The sequence below is a fragment of the Cupressus sempervirens genome, chromosome 11 (assembly GCF_028749045.1).
Source record: "Cupressus sempervirens isolate cs-2001-9-10 chromosome 11, ASM2874904v1, whole genome shotgun sequence".
Taxonomy (NCBI): domain Eukaryota; kingdom Viridiplantae; phylum Streptophyta; class Pinopsida; order Cupressales; family Cupressaceae; genus Cupressus; species Cupressus sempervirens.
The window spans coordinates 86,418,909-86,436,368 of NC_143128.1; the positions used below are offsets into that span (position 1 = coordinate 86,418,909).

The 17,460-nt window shown below is 36.7% G+C and overlaps 1 protein-coding gene across 3 annotated transcripts; it reads left to right on the forward strand.

Moving 5' to 3' along the window:
• Positions 1–228: 228 nt before the first annotated feature.
• Positions 229–3,822, forward strand: LOC149528344 (uncharacterized). 3 transcript variants are annotated; one of them, XM_089810838.1, is made up of 2 exons: positions 229–414; positions 3,114–3,822. In XM_089810838.1, exon 2 carries the CDS (start codon positions 3,317–3,319, stop codon positions 3,524–3,526), a length of 210 nt encoding a protein of 69 aa, XP_089666964.1. In that variant the 5' UTR covers positions 229–414; positions 3,114–3,316; the 3' UTR covers positions 3,527–3,822. The 3 variants fall into 3 exon arrangements, with proteins under 3 accessions (XP_089666964.1, XP_089666966.1, XP_089666965.1); XM_089810840.1 differs by lacking the exon at positions 229–414 and adding an exon at positions 439–1,018; XM_089810839.1 differs by lacking the exon at positions 229–414 and adding an exon at positions 1,066–1,288.
• Positions 3,823–17,460: the final 13,638 nt, after the last annotated feature.

Consider the following 17,460-nt stretch of genomic DNA (forward strand, 5'->3'; position numbering starts at 1 on the left):
TTATTTGTTTAACTCAATTCTAAATACTAAATGTACTATATCATGACAACTACACCATAAACAGGTGCTCATGTCCCTCTCCCTAGTCACTTTACAAAATAGTAATTATCAATTAGATTAGTTGATACAAGTCCATATAAAAGTCCCACGTCGTAACAGTAATGACAATGATGAGTACCTCTTTTACCAATACAAATATACCCGTTATATGTATTTGTATACCAATAATGTCAGCTGTACTCCTTGAAAAATTAATCTTTTGCTTTGGATCTCCAACGGTTCCATCCCTCATTTTTAAGACCCGTTAAAGAATCCAAGTTTCTATATGTTCTTACAACGAAGCCATGTTAAAATACCTTGAACCCATTCCATCTCTGCGATTCTATTGTAACAGCGCACCATTCCACATTTGAGGTATGTTGAAAGCGCTGTTTAGGTTTTTGTAATTTCAGAGTTTTGTTCAGAATTTAGCTGTAAAATCCTTGGGCAAAAGTTTATTAGGTTTATGAATTGGATTTCAATTAGGGTTCTGCAAGCAAACCCATTTTCTTTTGGTTTGTTGGAGAGTGTGTATGTTTGCTTGAGTAAGTATAATGATTCTGGGCTCGCATCAAAAGTTGTCTGGATTTGTAATTAAGCTGATTACGAGAGAGATGCAGTGAGTTAAGGATTGAATTGGATATTTTCAGTTTAGACAAAAGAGGTCTCAGAGTTTCTGGGAAGGGGTTGTTATGGAGTAATTATTTCGCAGGGCAAGAAATATTTTTGTTTTTCTTGAATGCGGTGTAAATGATTTGAGCTTCCGTAGTCCAGTAAGTGTTTGAAAACTAAGTTAAAGAAAACCTGTGTGGAGAACATGGCCATCAAAGTTCAGAGTCCTCGGGTTTTAAATTGCGAATGAGGTTACCTATAGGCAATTGGGTTATCTAAGAAAACTTATTAATATGGACATGTTCTGGATAGCTGCCATTGTCATGCAGTAAACCAAACAAGCCATGAAACAATACAAGTGATCAAGGTCCTCTTCTTCGTCTTTTGTTTTTGCTTTTGGACTTGTTCTTTTGCAGACGCCGTTTGGTGCTCCTGCTGTAGGCTGTCTTCTTGGTTCTTAGCTTTTAGTCCTCCATGTTGTGGTCTTTTCTTGGACATTGATAAACTTATCTTATCTTATCTAAGAGAACGATTGAAGTTTTAAATTCCCTCGTGCAATTGGGCAGCTTCAAACTCTAGCAGAACTGTGGTCTAAGGAATCTGGGGTAGATCCTGTTCCTAACACATACAGAATCAGGTACAGGTTATGGTGTAAGGTTCATGAAGTACAATTGAGTGACCTTACACCTCGCTCAGATTTCACATGACGAATTCATCATTATGTTGTAAGGATTATGTGGTACATTCGAGTGTAGCCCATGTTTATAGTTTTAAAAATGCGTTCAATGGGTACCTAAATCGGTCAATGTTCTCAAAACACAGATTTCATTTTCAGCTTCCCCTCATTAAATTACAGCTTATGCATTTGATCTTTTAGCTTTGCACAAAGATCTCACAGAACGGACTCCATCGTTGTGCTTGCATTCATCAAGTTTCAAGTGGCGTGTTTCATCTTCATCTTCAGTCATGAACTTTCATATTACAGAGACTTCTGTCACTTATGTCTGCAATATCTCAGCTTTTTAAAATTGAGCGTACATTCTTTGCTAAATTTAGCTTTGTTTTTTAAATTAATCCTGAAATGTATTAAGTTTTGAAGTTTCTATCTTAATTACCAATGCCTTTTCTGGTCTATAATATTACAGTATCACTCGTTTAACAACTAGTCATATTAGGGCAGGTTATCAGTCTACTGGGTAGTGAAAACCTGCTTGTCTTGCAGGTAAGGTTATGCATAGTTATAATCCTAGTGAGTTTTTAATATCTTAAAGGCTGGATTAATGTCTGGGAGGGTCATCTGGCTTATTAGTGTGCCAATACAAGGTTAACATAGAGGTCGAGGAAAAAGGCAGTTATATTGATGTCATTTTTCTTTTAGAAATTTGTTTTCTAAATAGTATACAATCTTTTATTTTGGATAGATGACATGGAATTGTTAGGGCAGACAGATTGTTGTAAGGAGACAAACCATAGAGAGGACTAAAAGTCTTCATACATGATCATAATAAATCAAAGAACAAGAATAAACAAAATATTAGCCTGAAATTTTGAGAGCCTATTTTCAGAAAATGCTTAGATAATTCTTACAGTAAAACAATACTCATGAATATTTTTCCAGATGGTAGTTACTTGTGGTAATTTTTAGTCAATTCCTAAGAACTTTTATTTTACATGGGACCATATTTTCTGCAAAATTGCTTCAAAGTTCAAATTTATCTTAACATCACCTGTTGAAAATTTACACTGCTTCTCCTTGTTTTCCCATTGCGTAATGGGCAGATATACAATAGCTTGTCTTGAAAACATTGTTTTGGTTCTTGTGAAACATTGGGCCTTCTTGGAAGGGATTTTTCAATTTTATACTTCAAATTTTTCAATATTAAAGCTACTATATTATGTGATGATTAGCTTGGGGTATTCTCACAGTAGAATTAATTTCAAAATAAGAATGATTTATTCAATCTTAATTTGTATTAATTGTGAGATAAAGAGTTGCCGATACATCCTTTAAAAAGCATTGCTAATAGTATATAGGCTAGAAGGTTAAAAAACTCAGAACAGTGGAGTACATTCATTCCTCCCTCTATTAACAAATTTGTGCCAAGTGGACTCGCTTGCATTGTAATTACTACCTACGCTTTGCGATGACTGAATTTCACACAGTTTGAATAACACAAATTCAGAATTCCAGTGATAATATTTTTGGATTTCTTTTGGAGATTTGACAAACAAGAGAGGAAATACTGTATGCTTGCTGATGATATAATGATGATGGTGTTTGTTGTTGTAATCATAAAGTACATCTTTGGATAATAAAATTCATATGGGCTAAACCTTACAAAATTAAAATTCTAGCTGTAAAATTTTTTAGGTTGTCTTTTGGAGATGTTAGAGGCTGAAGAGAAATAAAATATTGTGTGTTTGATTATGATACAAGTGCTGGTGCTTGTTGTTCCTTGCAGGTAAGAGGCGTGATACTGGATTTGTCAAAGAAGGCTCAGATTTCCCCCCAAAAAATACAGGATATTGGTTGACTTTCAGTAGCGTTTGAGGAAGTCTGAAATTTCAAACACTAATACGATACATTTGTACAATTTTTCGAAGAGATAAGAGTGGACAGTTCTAAACAGGATAGTTTTACTCATTAAACAGATATTTCGACTTGATGGCACTTACTTTGGTCATTTCCATACCATTCATCATTCTAGTTATTATCATGTGTGTGTGCTGCTACTTCCTAGGTAAAGCAAGGGGACGACAGGACATTCGCACACAACCACAAGTATTTGGTGTGCCAGCTACTCCTCCTGGTGTTACGCCTCCAGGTCCATCACCTCCTGGTTCTCCTAAGCATGACAAATCATTGAATGTCTGAGATGTCTATCATACAAAAGGAGTAACTTCTTATTTATTCACTGATCTGGCATTATCCTGTTCTATTCTTTATTTATTCCTTGTCTTAAAGGAAGAAGGATCTATTGTAACTTCTTTTTCTTAAGACTAGTTGGAAGAATTTTCCTCTGTATAGGTTGGTGCAGTTTAGTTGATTATTTTTTGGAAGAATTTTCCAATGTAGAATGCATTCATGTTTGTATTCATTAGTAAGACGTAAAACCTGGCATTGGCCTCAATAAATTCAAATCCAGCACTGTTATATTTGTTTTGGTTTCAGAGGTTTTCAAGTCTATATCACGTTGATTTGTTTTCTGTTTTCTTTGTTTCGTACTATGTCTTGTTTGTCTCATCATCTGAAACTACACAAATTTGATATTTTTCAGTGTTACCAGTTAACCACCATTTTAATAAATGTTTGCATTAGCATTTATATTTTTCAAGTCTTTTCGTCAAGATTCCAGATAAAGTCCTTTCATGCACAGATCATATTTTATAGCTTGTCCCAGTAATACTTACACCCAATGATAAAATATTGCACACTCCAAAATCTTGGACACATACTATATCTAGGGGAAAAAACTCAAAACTTATGGTTGTTACTAATGTCAAAAGAATTCCATAACCTGTAGAGGCCTTTTTGAATATGTTTAAAAAAAAAATTAAACTTGAGATGGGCTCCTTTCAGTTTTGTCCTTGCTGAGTCTCATGTACACCTTTTTGGTCTGCAGCAGAGTGCTGGGCTCTGATATTAATTTATTATTCAGGGTAATTATTTTGCCTTTTTCTAGTATCATTTTGGTTGTTTATAGCCAGTGAGAGCCACCTCATTCCTCTCAGCATACTGTTGTGAGTTTTCCGGTTCATTCATAAACCTGACCTACTATGTAGTGCATGATTGGTGGCATTTCATTTTTAATAGTAGTGCATAATGGATGGCTTGAACAAGAGACCTCACCCATGAAGTTGAACATTGCACCTATGAAGATGGGAATCGATTCTCTCTTCAGTTAGGAGCGACTAGTCCTTCTCATACACTGCACAGAACTACTGCTTCTCTAATTGCAAGAATATAATATGTGATTAGTCCACTCTCTTGGGATTTGTGTATAAAATCCAGCCTTGCCAGAAGTGGGAGATCCATTTAATGCAGGATAAATGCTAAATTATGCTAGATTTTCTTGTTGGTTAAGTAAAGATGTTATTGTCTGTTAAATACTTCAAATGATTAAAGTGAATGATGGATTTAATTTCGAGTTAAACCTATGTTGTGATCATTGGTTGGCTACCCTTAAGCAAGAGCTACTTGATTTGTGTAATTTTCTTAATAGTTAGATAGTTAATTTTAGTATTAGATGAATTTTTCATTGCTTTGATACAATTTTTGTTCCAAGTGTTCTTCTTTAGTTCAGTAGTATCGGCAGTGTAGAGTTTTGCTTAAAGCTCAGTAGTGTCATAATATTGCACCACCTGCGACTCTCTTTAGCATTGTTCTTGCTTTGGTTAATTGCTTGAATTTAGTTAGTTCCTTTTACACGACAGATGGTCAGCTTAGGAAGTCATTGGTTGCATATATAGTGTCAGCATCATCCAGTGTCAGCTAAAATGCTTGAGTTTAACATCAGTGTTTGCCCCATAGAGATGACTCCGACCATGATACTTAGCTTCAGAAAACCCACGCAATAAACATGATACTCACGTACAAAAGGTAACTACCAACGAAGGAAAAATCTTTTTAACTCAAGAGAACAAAGTCGTTTTCAAGGCAATGCTTGAACAACAACTTCATGAAAGTAATAGTCTTTTGGTTAATGTGGAATGTGAACCAATTCATAGCAGTCGGTTGACTGTTATTATTCATAAGGTTCTAGATGAACCCTAAAAGGTCAAACAACAAAAAGAGGACTACTAATACCTGTCCGATGAATCCTTGTTATGATGAGGAATGTAAGGCAGCAAAGAGATTTGTGAAAGGGAAAGAAACTAACAAAGAGATCAAGAAATGGTATACCAAACTTATTCGCACCAAAGAAGTAGAGTATGTTACTGCAAGAAGGCAACAGTTAATATCCCTAGGAAAGCATGACTCTAAGAAGTTTTGGTAAGAATTACAGCAGGAGAGAAAACAAATAAACAGCATTACGGATGCACAATGGCTCGATTATGCAAGCTTTTATATGAATGCCTGCAGAGGAGAACAATCCTCCTAAGGCGAATACTTTGAAGGAAATCTTCACAATTGATGATATCAAAATAGGGATAAAGGAATTGGCAAGTGGTAAAGCAGGTAACATAGATAGGATGCAAGTTGAATTTATAAATTGGGGAGCGGAGACAAATAGAGACAAATAGAGAGAATTCAAAAAGACTTAATCACAAGCAATCTCAAAGTCAAATCTTTCGCTCCCTATGAAATTCTTTTGTCAGAAGCCGGTGCTTTACTTTACTGCTAGAGGCTTTAGTGATAATTCAGTTACTTAGGTGCTTAAAGAAGACTGAAAACATGCATGACCATTGTTGGCCACAAATTGTGAAAGAGGAGGCTCTTCATCGTAGGAAGAAAACATGGATGAAGCAAAACATTAAATGGATGGATAAATGGAACATGAAGGTGCAGGAGTGAACAATATTGTGAGCATAAAAAAGTTTGTTAGAAAGAAGTTTTAGAGTGCCATGTTGAATAATAACATTGTCAAGAAAAGGCTTATTACACTAAAGAATTCAACCCAATCGGGGATCATGGCAAGAAAGTGTACCTTGGGGCTGCTATTAAAGGCAAGGCAAGGTTGTTATTGGCACAATTGAGGATGCGATCCCATCACCTTAGGTGCGAGACAAGCAGATGGAGAGGCCCAAAAAGAGGCTTGGGAAGAGAGGATATGCATGTTTGGTAGGATGGGAGCTATTGAACCAAAATGTCATTTTCTCTCCGAGTGCACAACTTACAACAACATCTGAACTTATTATGATGTCATCCTAAAGGCAGACAACATCAATAGCTTATTTGAAGATGACAAGATCAAGCAAACTACAAATTTCTTGGTTAAGAACCATAAGAATATTGGAATATGGAAATTGCTTAGTGTTGCTTTCATTTGTCCCATAGACTGTTGCGGTCTCATGGACGTCATTAAAATCATTCATTCATGATGGGGACACAACCCAAGAACAGAATGGACACAACAGAAAAAGGGAAATTGTATTAACTGAAAAATAAGCTAGTACATTCAGTACAGAGAAAATAAACTTCAAAACATGCCCTAAGGGCTTACAATAGCATAAATGTGGAGATAATTTCTCCTTTCAGTACCTCCTCTCAAACTCCACTCCGAACTGCCTTTTACAATGCCAGAAATCTCCTTAAATAGACCCCGGAGGGTTAAAGACTAGGAGTACATTCTAGAAAGTGCTAGTAGGCATCCACCGACCAAATAGAAGGTTCCAGAAGCTGCGTTAGAAGTCGGTGCAAATCTAGAAGAATCCAGAAATGGTAACCGAACTTTCAAGAGGCATAACTTTTGAACTGTAGCTCCGATTGACGAATCGTTTACATTTTCGAAAAGCTCTCGAAGCGCTCTATAGCCCTATGGACCAGCTTCACTCGTCCCCCATTTGTCAGCCCTTTTCGAGGTCATTTAATGCCCCTAACCTGACTTTGAAGCATTCTTAGGAGGTCTCCAAAACTCGAAAAACTGCAATAACTTTCAAATCGTGGGGCCTTTTGACCTGATTCTTTTTCTGGAATGCTCTAAATTACAATTACATTCATTTGGCCAATTCACACCTTCTAGTTCATCAAAATGATGGCCCAATTACATGCTCCTATTTTTTCGAGATTTTCTAGCACACTGATAGTGGAACTGTGAGAGTTGGAACCTTTATCTGACCCAAATGGGTGTCCAAAAATGAAAACACATGAAACAGAAACTAAGTCTAAGTACATTTTTTTGAGTGACACAGGATTGCCCTTATACCTTTGGATGCTCCTGCATCAATTCATTCATTAATCGATACAAATAGATATGTCTATGACTAATAGTTGAATGAGTTTCTCTAAGATAGTAGATTACTTATTTTGGCATCTATTGGTTTGTAAAGTGTGTGCATTGAATTGTCTGCATCAACCTATTATAATTAGGAGTTAGTCATATACAACATACTAATGTATCTCTCAACATTTTCTAACTGTGTTAACTTAGGGCCTTCAGATTGCTATCCTTGTTAGATCTTCACATTGGCTATCATGCAAAAGTTAAGATTGAAGAGCAATGTTATGTTGCACAAGATGCATATATCTGATGTAAAGTTAATTGCAATTATAATTTTTATAACAATTTTCAAATAGTTTATAATTGTGCTAGAATATTGTTATATCAAGCGAAGTGAAAGTGCAACGTGAATGTGTTATATTCTATCTATAATTCTCTAATAAGGGAATGGAGTTTCTCATAATGATTTAAGTACACCATCTTGTAACCTAGTTTAAGAGTAATCAAATTCAAAAATCTCCAAAATGTTTTATTTTATACATATGAAGTAGGGCATCACAAGGAATATATTACCTATTATTCCAATTCTAATGTGCACACATCGCAAGAAAGGATTTATACCTAGTTTGTACAAAACATAACTTTTACATAGCTTTTGGATTGTGCAAAACATAACTTGTGTGTGCGCTCGTGCACACAAATACAATATCCATATGGAATCACTTAATCACTTAATTTAAATTGTCAATAACTCAATAAGGGCCCATTTGGCTACGGGAATAGGAATACGTATTTTGAAATATGTATTATAGAATAGAAAATGGGGCTACATATCCCTGTTCTCCGTTTGGTTCAACTAATATTTAATGGGAATTCGCGGACCTCAATATTTATGTTTTCTAAAAAAAAAAAAATGGAATAAGAATACGTATTCCAATAACACCTATTTTGGTGGAATTGCAAAACCCCATTTTTGGGCCAAAAATGGAATTCCATTTCTACTTCGTATTCCAATTCCGTTTTGGTGCATCCAAACGAAGAATTCAAAATTTTTGGAATTTACATATGCCTATTCCGCTTGTATTCCGCTCGCCAAATGGGCCCAAATAGAAATAACCTTAGGATTAAAGTGCTAAGACTATACACACACAACACAAGAAATATTTATTTATTTTTTATTTTGTGTAGCCCAGTCAAAACATATTGCATATTCAGATTCAAAGGCGTGAGATAGACTAAAGTTTTTCTCCGGTTTAAATTATATTTCGAATTGTTAGACCTCCATTAAAACCGTGGGTGTTAATTATTGTTAGTTGGACAGCTGTTATTTCTGACCCGGAAATAGCAACACTATTTATGGGTAGCTTGGACAGCTGTTCGTCCTTATCTATGAATAGCGGTTGTATTTATGGGTGGTTTGGACAGCTGTTTGTCCACTTGCCAAAAATTAGTAAATGGTTATTATTTACTAATTTTAGAGATTCCCTTTTGGACACCTTGCAACCAATTCTATTATTGGCTGTTGAGTTGTCTTAATCTCAGCCGTTGGTTTGTTTTAATCTCGGTCGTTGGTTTACCAACGAGAGTAGTATAAAAAGGGGTCTAGGGGGCATTTGGAGAGGTAGGCAGGAAGCTTTTGGAGAAACAGTCTTGCAGTGTTAGCAAGGGCACAGGGTGAAGCTTTGGTGAAGCTGTTTGCAGTGTTAGCAAACAGTCTTGCAGTGTTAGCAAGGGCACAATGTGAAGCTTTGGTGAAGCTGTTTGCAGTGTTAGCAAACAGTCTTGCAGTGTTAGCAAGGGCACAGTGAGAAGCTTTGGTGAAGTAGTTTGCAGTGTTAGCAAACAGTCTTGCAGTGTTAGCAAGGGCACAAGAGAGAAGCTTTTGTGAAGCAGTTTGCAGTGTTAGCAAACAGTCTTGCAGTGTTAGCAAGGGCGAGTGTTAGCGCAGGGATAGCAGTGAGAAATATCAGCGGGAGAAATTAGGAGGTTGTCGGAGTTCTGCCAGTGTGAGGCAAGGAATTTTGTATCTCTTGATTTGCTGAAGTTTAATATAATTTCTCATCTGTAGAACTGGTTTTCCCTTAGGGGTTTTTCCAGGGACAATTTGTCCGAAAATATTGTGTTGATTCTGTTGCGCATTTCTTTCCGTATTTTAAGTGAAGTTGCAGTTGTGTTATTTTTCGATATTAGCTGGGAATTTATTTTCAGCAGTTTAATAATCATTTACGATAGGAGATTAATAATCAGTGACTGCAATAGTTTGATTTTTCACATGGTATCAGAGCATTGTTAAGGGTAGAAGAGTTTTGCCCTAGGAAAGAAATTTTGATCTCTTTAGATTTATTATTGCTTTAAACCCTTGAGATGGCTTCAGCTGGTTTGAGAGATCAGGATAGATTGGATGGTGCCTCAAATTTTGGTGTCTGGAAGGCCAGAATTTCTTTATTGTTGGAAGAGAATGGTATCAAGGATTATGCTACCAGTGGTGTACCTGTACCAACGGATGCAACACAGCTTGCAGCATATAGGAAGGACGATGCCAAAGCGAGGAGGATTATCCTTGATGGTGTCGAGGATCATATTGTTCCACATATCTCGGAGCTAGATACAGCAAAGAAGATGTGGGACGCCATTCTAAATCTGTACCAGAATGCTACCACTAACAGGAAGTTGATTCTCAGAGAGAAGCTAAAGAATACCCGGATGAATCAGGGAGAAGACGTCACAAGTTACCTCACCAGGCTCAGACTTGTCAAGGATGAGTTAGCAGCTGTTGGAGATAGCCCTAGTGATGATGAGCTAGTGAGAATAGCCCTAAATGGGTTTACTAAACAATGGAGTGTCTTTGTTCAAGTTGTCAGTGGACGAGATACTTTACCGAGTTGGGATCGACTATGGACTGATTTCACTCAGGAGGAGTTTAGACTAAGTCTTGTCAATGGGGCCAACAAGAGTCAGAAAAATGAGGTGGAACAAGAGAACGTTGCCCTAGCGGGTAAAGGGAAAGCAAAGAAGGGATCTAGCAAAGGATCAAATTCACAAAGTGAAAAGAAGAAGAAGGACCTTTCTAAGGTCAAGTGCTTTGGATGTCACGAGTTTGGCCACTATGTCAGTGATTGCCCAGAGAGGAAAAATGGTAAGAAGCAGGTGGCAGCTTCAGCAAGTGCAGAAGAACTCTCCAGCAGAATGGAAGATGAGTTTGCACTCATAGCTTGTATGGTTAGCTCAACCTCACAGTGTGTTTGGTATATAGATAGTGGGGCGTCATTTCATATGACAGGAGTTAGAGAGTACTTCTCCAGTTACAAGGAGGAGGACACCAACATCCAGATTTCTATGGGAAACTTGTGCAAACTCAACCCTGTTGGGAAAGGGACTGTTCAGTTTCAGAGAGAGAATGGAAAGATAATTCCTCTTCATGATGTGTTATATGTGCCGGGCTTAGGTATGAATTTGATTTCTGTATCTGTTCTTCAGGATAGGGGGTATAATGTACTCTTTAGAGGGACACATGTGTTGATTAAGCACAAGGATTGGAAATCACCCATAACTATTGGAGTTAGGAGTGGTCGCCTTTATAGATTGCAGTTTGATACTCCTAAGGCACTTATGAGCAACAATAATCCTAGAGATCTTGGAGAGCTATGGCATAGGAGGTTGGGCCATATTCATCATGGAGCACTTAGATTGCTTCGTGAGACAGTGACAGGTGTTCCGGATGTGAGCACAGAGCATGACGATACATCTAAGGAGAAAGATGTAGATCCCACTTTATATGGACAGTTGATTGGTTCGCTTATGTATTTGGTCAACACTAGACCAGATATAGCATTTGCAGTAAACTCTCTTAGTCAGTTCATGGTTGAACCAAAGAGAATGCATTGGATAGCGGCTAAGCATGTGCTACATTACTTGTGTGGTACAGTCGAGTATGGGATCAGATATGTTTGAGGTGAAGGTATCAGGTTGATAGGCTATACTGACGCAGATTGGGCAGGAAGTACAACAGACAAAAGGAGCACTTCAGGGTGTTGTTTCAGCTTGGGATCAGGAGTTGTATCTTGGTTCAGCAGGAAGCAGAAGTCTGTGGCTCTAAGTTCAGCAGAAGCAGAATACATAGCAGCTAGCATGGCGACATGTGAAGCTATATGGCTTCAGAAGTTGTTAGTAGCCTTGTTTGGTCAGAAGGTTGAGACTACTGTGATACATTATGACAATCAGAGTTGCATCAAGTTGTCTGAAAATCCAGTGTTTCATGATAGGTCTAAACATATAGATATCAGATATCACTTCATCAGAGATTGTGCACAAAGGGATACTCAGGAGTTTGTGGGAGCTCCTAGGAAGAGTACTAGACAGCGAAGACAACCAGCCAAGTTCAATGACTATGTTAGTCAATTGGTAGATAGTGAGCCTTCTAGCTATCAGGAAGCTGCAGAACATCAGGTATGGCGAGATGCTATGGTTGAGGAATATTCTTCAATAATGCAGAATGATGTGTGGGAGGTAGTACCTAGACCAACAGATAGGGCTGTAGTTGGATCACGCTGGATTTATAAGATAAAGCACGGTGCAGATGGTAGCATCGAGAAATACAAAGCTAGGTTTGTGGCAAAGGGGTTCTCTCAGAAGGAGGGAATAGACTATGAGGAGACATTTGCTCCAGTTGCCAGGTATACTTCTATACGAGCTGTAATCTCACTTGCAGCACAGATGGGATGGCAGATCCATCAAATGGATGTCAAGACAGCATTCCTCAATGGTGAGTTGAAGGAGGAGGTATACATAGAACAACCAGAAGGCTTTGTAGCACACAGCAAAGAGACCCACGTGTGCAGATTGAAGAAAGTTGTTCGACTACAATACATACCTACAGATGAGCAGGTAGCAGACATTCTGACGAAGGCTTTGGGAAAGGCCAAATTTATCTTCTTCAGAGATAAGATGGGTGTCATGCAGAATAGCTTCCTCGCTAAGAGGGAGTGTTAATTATTGTTAGTTGGACAACTGTTATTTCTGACCCGGAAATAGCAGCACTATTTATGGGTAGCTTGGACAGCTGTTCGTCCTTATCTATGAATAGCGGTTGTATTTATGGGTGGTTTGGACAGCTGTTTGTCCACTTGCCAAAAATTAGTAAATGGTTATTATTTACTAATTTTAGAGATTCCCTTTTGGACACCTTGCAACCAATTCATTATTGGCTGTTGAGTTGTCTTAATCTCAGCCGTTGGTTTGTTTTAATCTTGGTCGTTGGTTTACCAACGAGAGTAGTATAAAAAGGGGTCTAGGGGGCATTTGGAGAGGTAGGCAGGAAGCTTTTGGAGAAACAGTCTTGCAGTGTTAGCAAGGGCACAGGGCGAAGCTTTGGTGAAGCTGTTTGCAGTGTTAGCAAACAGTCTTGTAGTGTTAGCAAGGGCACAGTGTGAAGCTTTGGTGAAGCTGTTTGCAGTGTTAGCAAACAGTCTTGCAGTGTTAGCAAGGGCACAGTGAGAAGCTTTGGTGAAGCAGTTTGCAGTGTTAGCAAACAGTCTTGCAGTGTTAGCAAGGGCACAAGAGAGAAGCTTTTGTGAAGCAGTTTGCAGTGTTAGCAAACAGTCTTGCAGTGTTAGCAAGGGCGCAGTGTTAGCGCAGGGATAGCAGTGAGAAATATCAGCGGGAGAAATTAGGAGGTTGTCGGAGTTCTGCCAGTGTGAGGCAAGGAATTTTGTATCTCTTGATTTGCTGAAGTTTAATATAATTTCTCATCTGTAGAACTGGTTTTCCCTTAGGGGTTTTTCCAGGGACAATTTGTCCGAAAATATTGTGTTGATTCTGTTGCGCATTTCTTTCCGTATTTTAAGTGAAGTTGCAGTTGTGTTATTTTTCGATATTAGCTGGGAATTTATTTTCAGCAGTTTAATAATCATTTACGATAGGAGATTAATAATCAGTGACTGCAATAGTTTGATTTTTCACAGTGGGCGAGCAGAGAATTCTTTGTAGAGCAGTCGATCCTATGTTTCACGACGCATGTACTGAAATTATGTGCAGTCAATTTAATGTTTCAACAAAAATAGTTATGAAAGTGATATTATATCTGCATTGAAAGAGTGGAATCAATAAATGTCAGGCACGTGACAAATTTCCAGATGAAGGCGAAATAATAGATTCCACTGCGCTCTCAACATATATGGATATGGAATTCACATTCCATTATGTTGTATCTAATTTCAATATTAATGGATTAGGGAATTGACAAATGAAGAAAGATATCAACGTTGAACGGGAATTTGTATTTAATCTTTAGAAAGTTAGGTTCAAAATATGCTTATTATTTTTGAATGATAATAGACTCACTACATCTCATAATTCAATCATTTTTTACATTACACTTGAATAAATCAATGTTCAATTTCAATGGGAAGTTAAATTGGTTTAGCTATTGCTTTATGTAAGGCCGAAAAAATAACCAAGTTATTGTAAAAATGTTTCACTAAGTTTAAACAAGTATATACATTTGAAATAGTTAATTTGTTACTTGTTGAATTGATATTTGCCTAGCTGGTAATGGAATAAGAATAACAAGATACCTAAATGATGTGGTTGTTTACATAAACATGTTTTCATTCTTAGGCACTAAACACTCTTTTATCCTTTAAACATAATTGCTCTGTTATAAGTATTGCATTTTTGCTCTCAAGGAAAATTTGATGAGAAAATGAAAATGATGACACTACTTTTATCTTTAATATCTACGATTAATAATAAAGAAATTATATATTTTTACAATAATAAGAAATTAAGGTCCATTTGGTTGTTGGCATAGGAATTGAAAATTAGGATGGGAATGGAAATGGGGAATAGGAATAGAAAAGGACAATTCTAATCTTGTTTGGTTCACTGGGAATATATTAATCCATTGTTTGGTTGTACAAAAATGGAATAGGAATAAGGTTAAGTTTTGTATTTTAAAAAATATTTCTTTTAATTTTTTTTGTTTTTTTAATTATTTTTTGGTTATTTTTTTTAATAATGGTAAAAAGGTTAATTTATTTTCATTTTTATTTTATTCATTGAAGTTAATGAGAAATATAATTTATTTCATTTTTTTTAAACAAATAGATATAATATAAAAAAATGTAAAAAAAAATAAAATCAAAAACTCATTAAACTAGTAAAATATGTTCATTTATATACGAAAACACACAAAAATTAGTCTCCACGATAATACTTGAAAAAATTATGCACACACAATCACAATGGATTTGAAAATATTATGTAATTTGAAAAAATCAGATTGGGAATAGGAATGGCCTATTCCAGTAACATATTTTTTGGTATAGGCATATGCTCATTTTAGGGCCAAAATTGGAATATGCCTTCCTATTCCCAATTCTAATTGAGCGTACCAAACAATGAATATAAAACATATTCTAATTTTCTTGTCCTATTCTAGCAACCAAAAGGGCCCTTATAGAATAGGAAAATTGATGATTTGAAATGAAGACAAGCAAGAGAATGAGTGAGTTGGAGTGGAGCAGGGGTTTCAAAGGTAAGAAAATAGGACATGGACAAAGATGATGCAAATGAGGATGAGTTTTTCCAGGGTGGTGCTTGCTTTGATCGCCATTGCTTCATTGTTTTGGTTTTTCTTTTCTCTGAAACCCTTTTGTTCTAGTGCTTATTTGGTGATTGTGGTGGTTTTTGTATGTTTCTTCTTGTGGGTGGTCAAGTTCCTTTCCAATTGGATGGTGATGTTGGTTATGGTTGAGTTTCTTAAGAGGGGATGCTTTGATGATCTTGGCCCTCTTACTTCCCTCCACTTTTTTAAGGTTCTCTCCATTCTTGATTTGAAAACTCTCAAGGCAAGTGGTTGGATGTACCTTAATGTCTTGTGGTTGTGGGTAGTAGGTTATGTGTGTCTTATGAAGGTGGGCTTCAATTAGCATATACCCTTCTACCCCTTCTACCTATGCTCGATGGCTTATTGTCTATGTTGTTTCTCTTTGGAAAGGGATGGTGGGATTATTTTGGAGGTATTCTTGGATGTGCTCAGGTTTGAGTCTTTTAAGAGGATGGACATTTTTGTGCTTACCCCCATCCCTTTCTTCTCACTTCTTAGATCCCTTTTCTCTTTCTTTGTGGGTTGGTGGCGGGAAATGGGCTCTTGGTTGCAAGTTTGATGGATGAGGATAGTTGTGACAATCTTTAGGTTCTGTGCAGTATCATATTTGTGGTCATCCTCTCCTCTGTACTTCATTGCATGTTATCTATCATATCAATCTTTTTTTGGGGCAGATGACAGTGACTCTTTGGTTACAGTAGTTACACTAGAGTTGGTGTGTGAGTGTTTTAAGTAGGGATGCATTATTGTGCTTTCCCATCTCTTTCCCTTCTATTGGGATAAAGTCCTTTTTTTTTGTTTCTTGTCTTGACTACACTACCTTTTGGGTTGGTGGGGATTTCTTTAGAGATAGAGTTGTGTGTGATTAAGATGGTTTTTTCTCCTTAGCTTTCTTTCTCTTGTTTTTCTTATAGAGGTGGCATTGTCACCTATTTAGGTGGAGTAAATTGATACAAGTGAAAGCTTTTCTCGGAGTAAGATTCATTTGTGTAGGGTGGGGGATCTTTTTAAAACCCCTATGGTTGGTTTTCTTTAAGGTTAAGAAAACCTTTGAAAACCCTTAATTGTGTTTGGTTAGGCTTAGGCCGATTTAAACTCATGCTTTTAGGTGACTTTCTTTCTACTTGGTTGGTTTGTTGTTGTTATGTAGTTGTCTCACTTGACTATTACAACTAGTACCTTGTTTGTGTTCTCTTTAGATTGTTGATTCTCTGTTCCTTGTTTGTTGATGCTATGTAATGTCTATCATTCATAGTTGTTAAGTTCAAGGTTCTTCTTAGGGAAAAATCCTTTTGACACATGAAAATATATATTTTTCTTTAAGCAATGATACAAAAGTCATTGCATGAAGTGGGATGTAATTACTTCCAACTAGGACTCTAGCTTCACCTTACATTCTTGGGTTTCATCTTCCTTCTCCACTGCCTATGTTTCTTCCTAATTGAGCCACATTGGTCTTTTTATCGACACAAGAGCTGTACCATTTTGGGGGGTTTGTGGAGTCTCAAGCCTCTACCATGGGGGATTTCATTGTACTAATGGTTTAGAAAAAGTCTCTTGAGACATATCATTTGTACTTTCTTTTCATTTCTTTTTGGAGTAGAGTTCTTCCCATGTGGTTTTCTCTATTTCTCCTCTTTACAAAGTATTGTTATGATTGGGTACCTCATTAGGCCATGTTATTAGGACCCAAGTTTTTTTCCAACATTGTAGTTGCTTTTGTTTCTTTCTTGCATTGTTTGTAGTCGCATTGTTGCTCATCTTAAGGGGGTGTTAGATAAAATGATTGATTTAATTACATTGATTAAATTATCTTTACTCCCTTCTTAAGATTTCTCTTTATGCACTTGCATTGCCATTTAATAATTAAATGATAATTATTAATTGTTATTTACCTATTAGAGTTCCCCCTTTTAGGTTTTACAATCTCCTTTTATAAGGATTGATCCATTGATCAATGTTAGACAAGTTTTCGCCCAACTAAGGATATCATTAAAAACCTTCAAACTTGCATATATGATCAAACTAACAAGTAAACACAACCATAACACAATGCAACTCATAACACCATTATTTGTTAACTAAGGAAACCCTGGCCAAGGGAAAACCCTGGTGGGAATGGTAACCACAAAATGATCCACTAATCAAAAGTACCTTGTGAAAGATATTGACCATGTTAGGATTCTATTACGTCTGTATATTGTATCTATCCTTGTTAGAGGACTGGGCCTTGTTAGCAGTTGGTATTACAATACAAATATCAAGCTAGACCCACTTCTCAAACATGCATACACCATAGTACAATATGTACGTAAAAGGTAT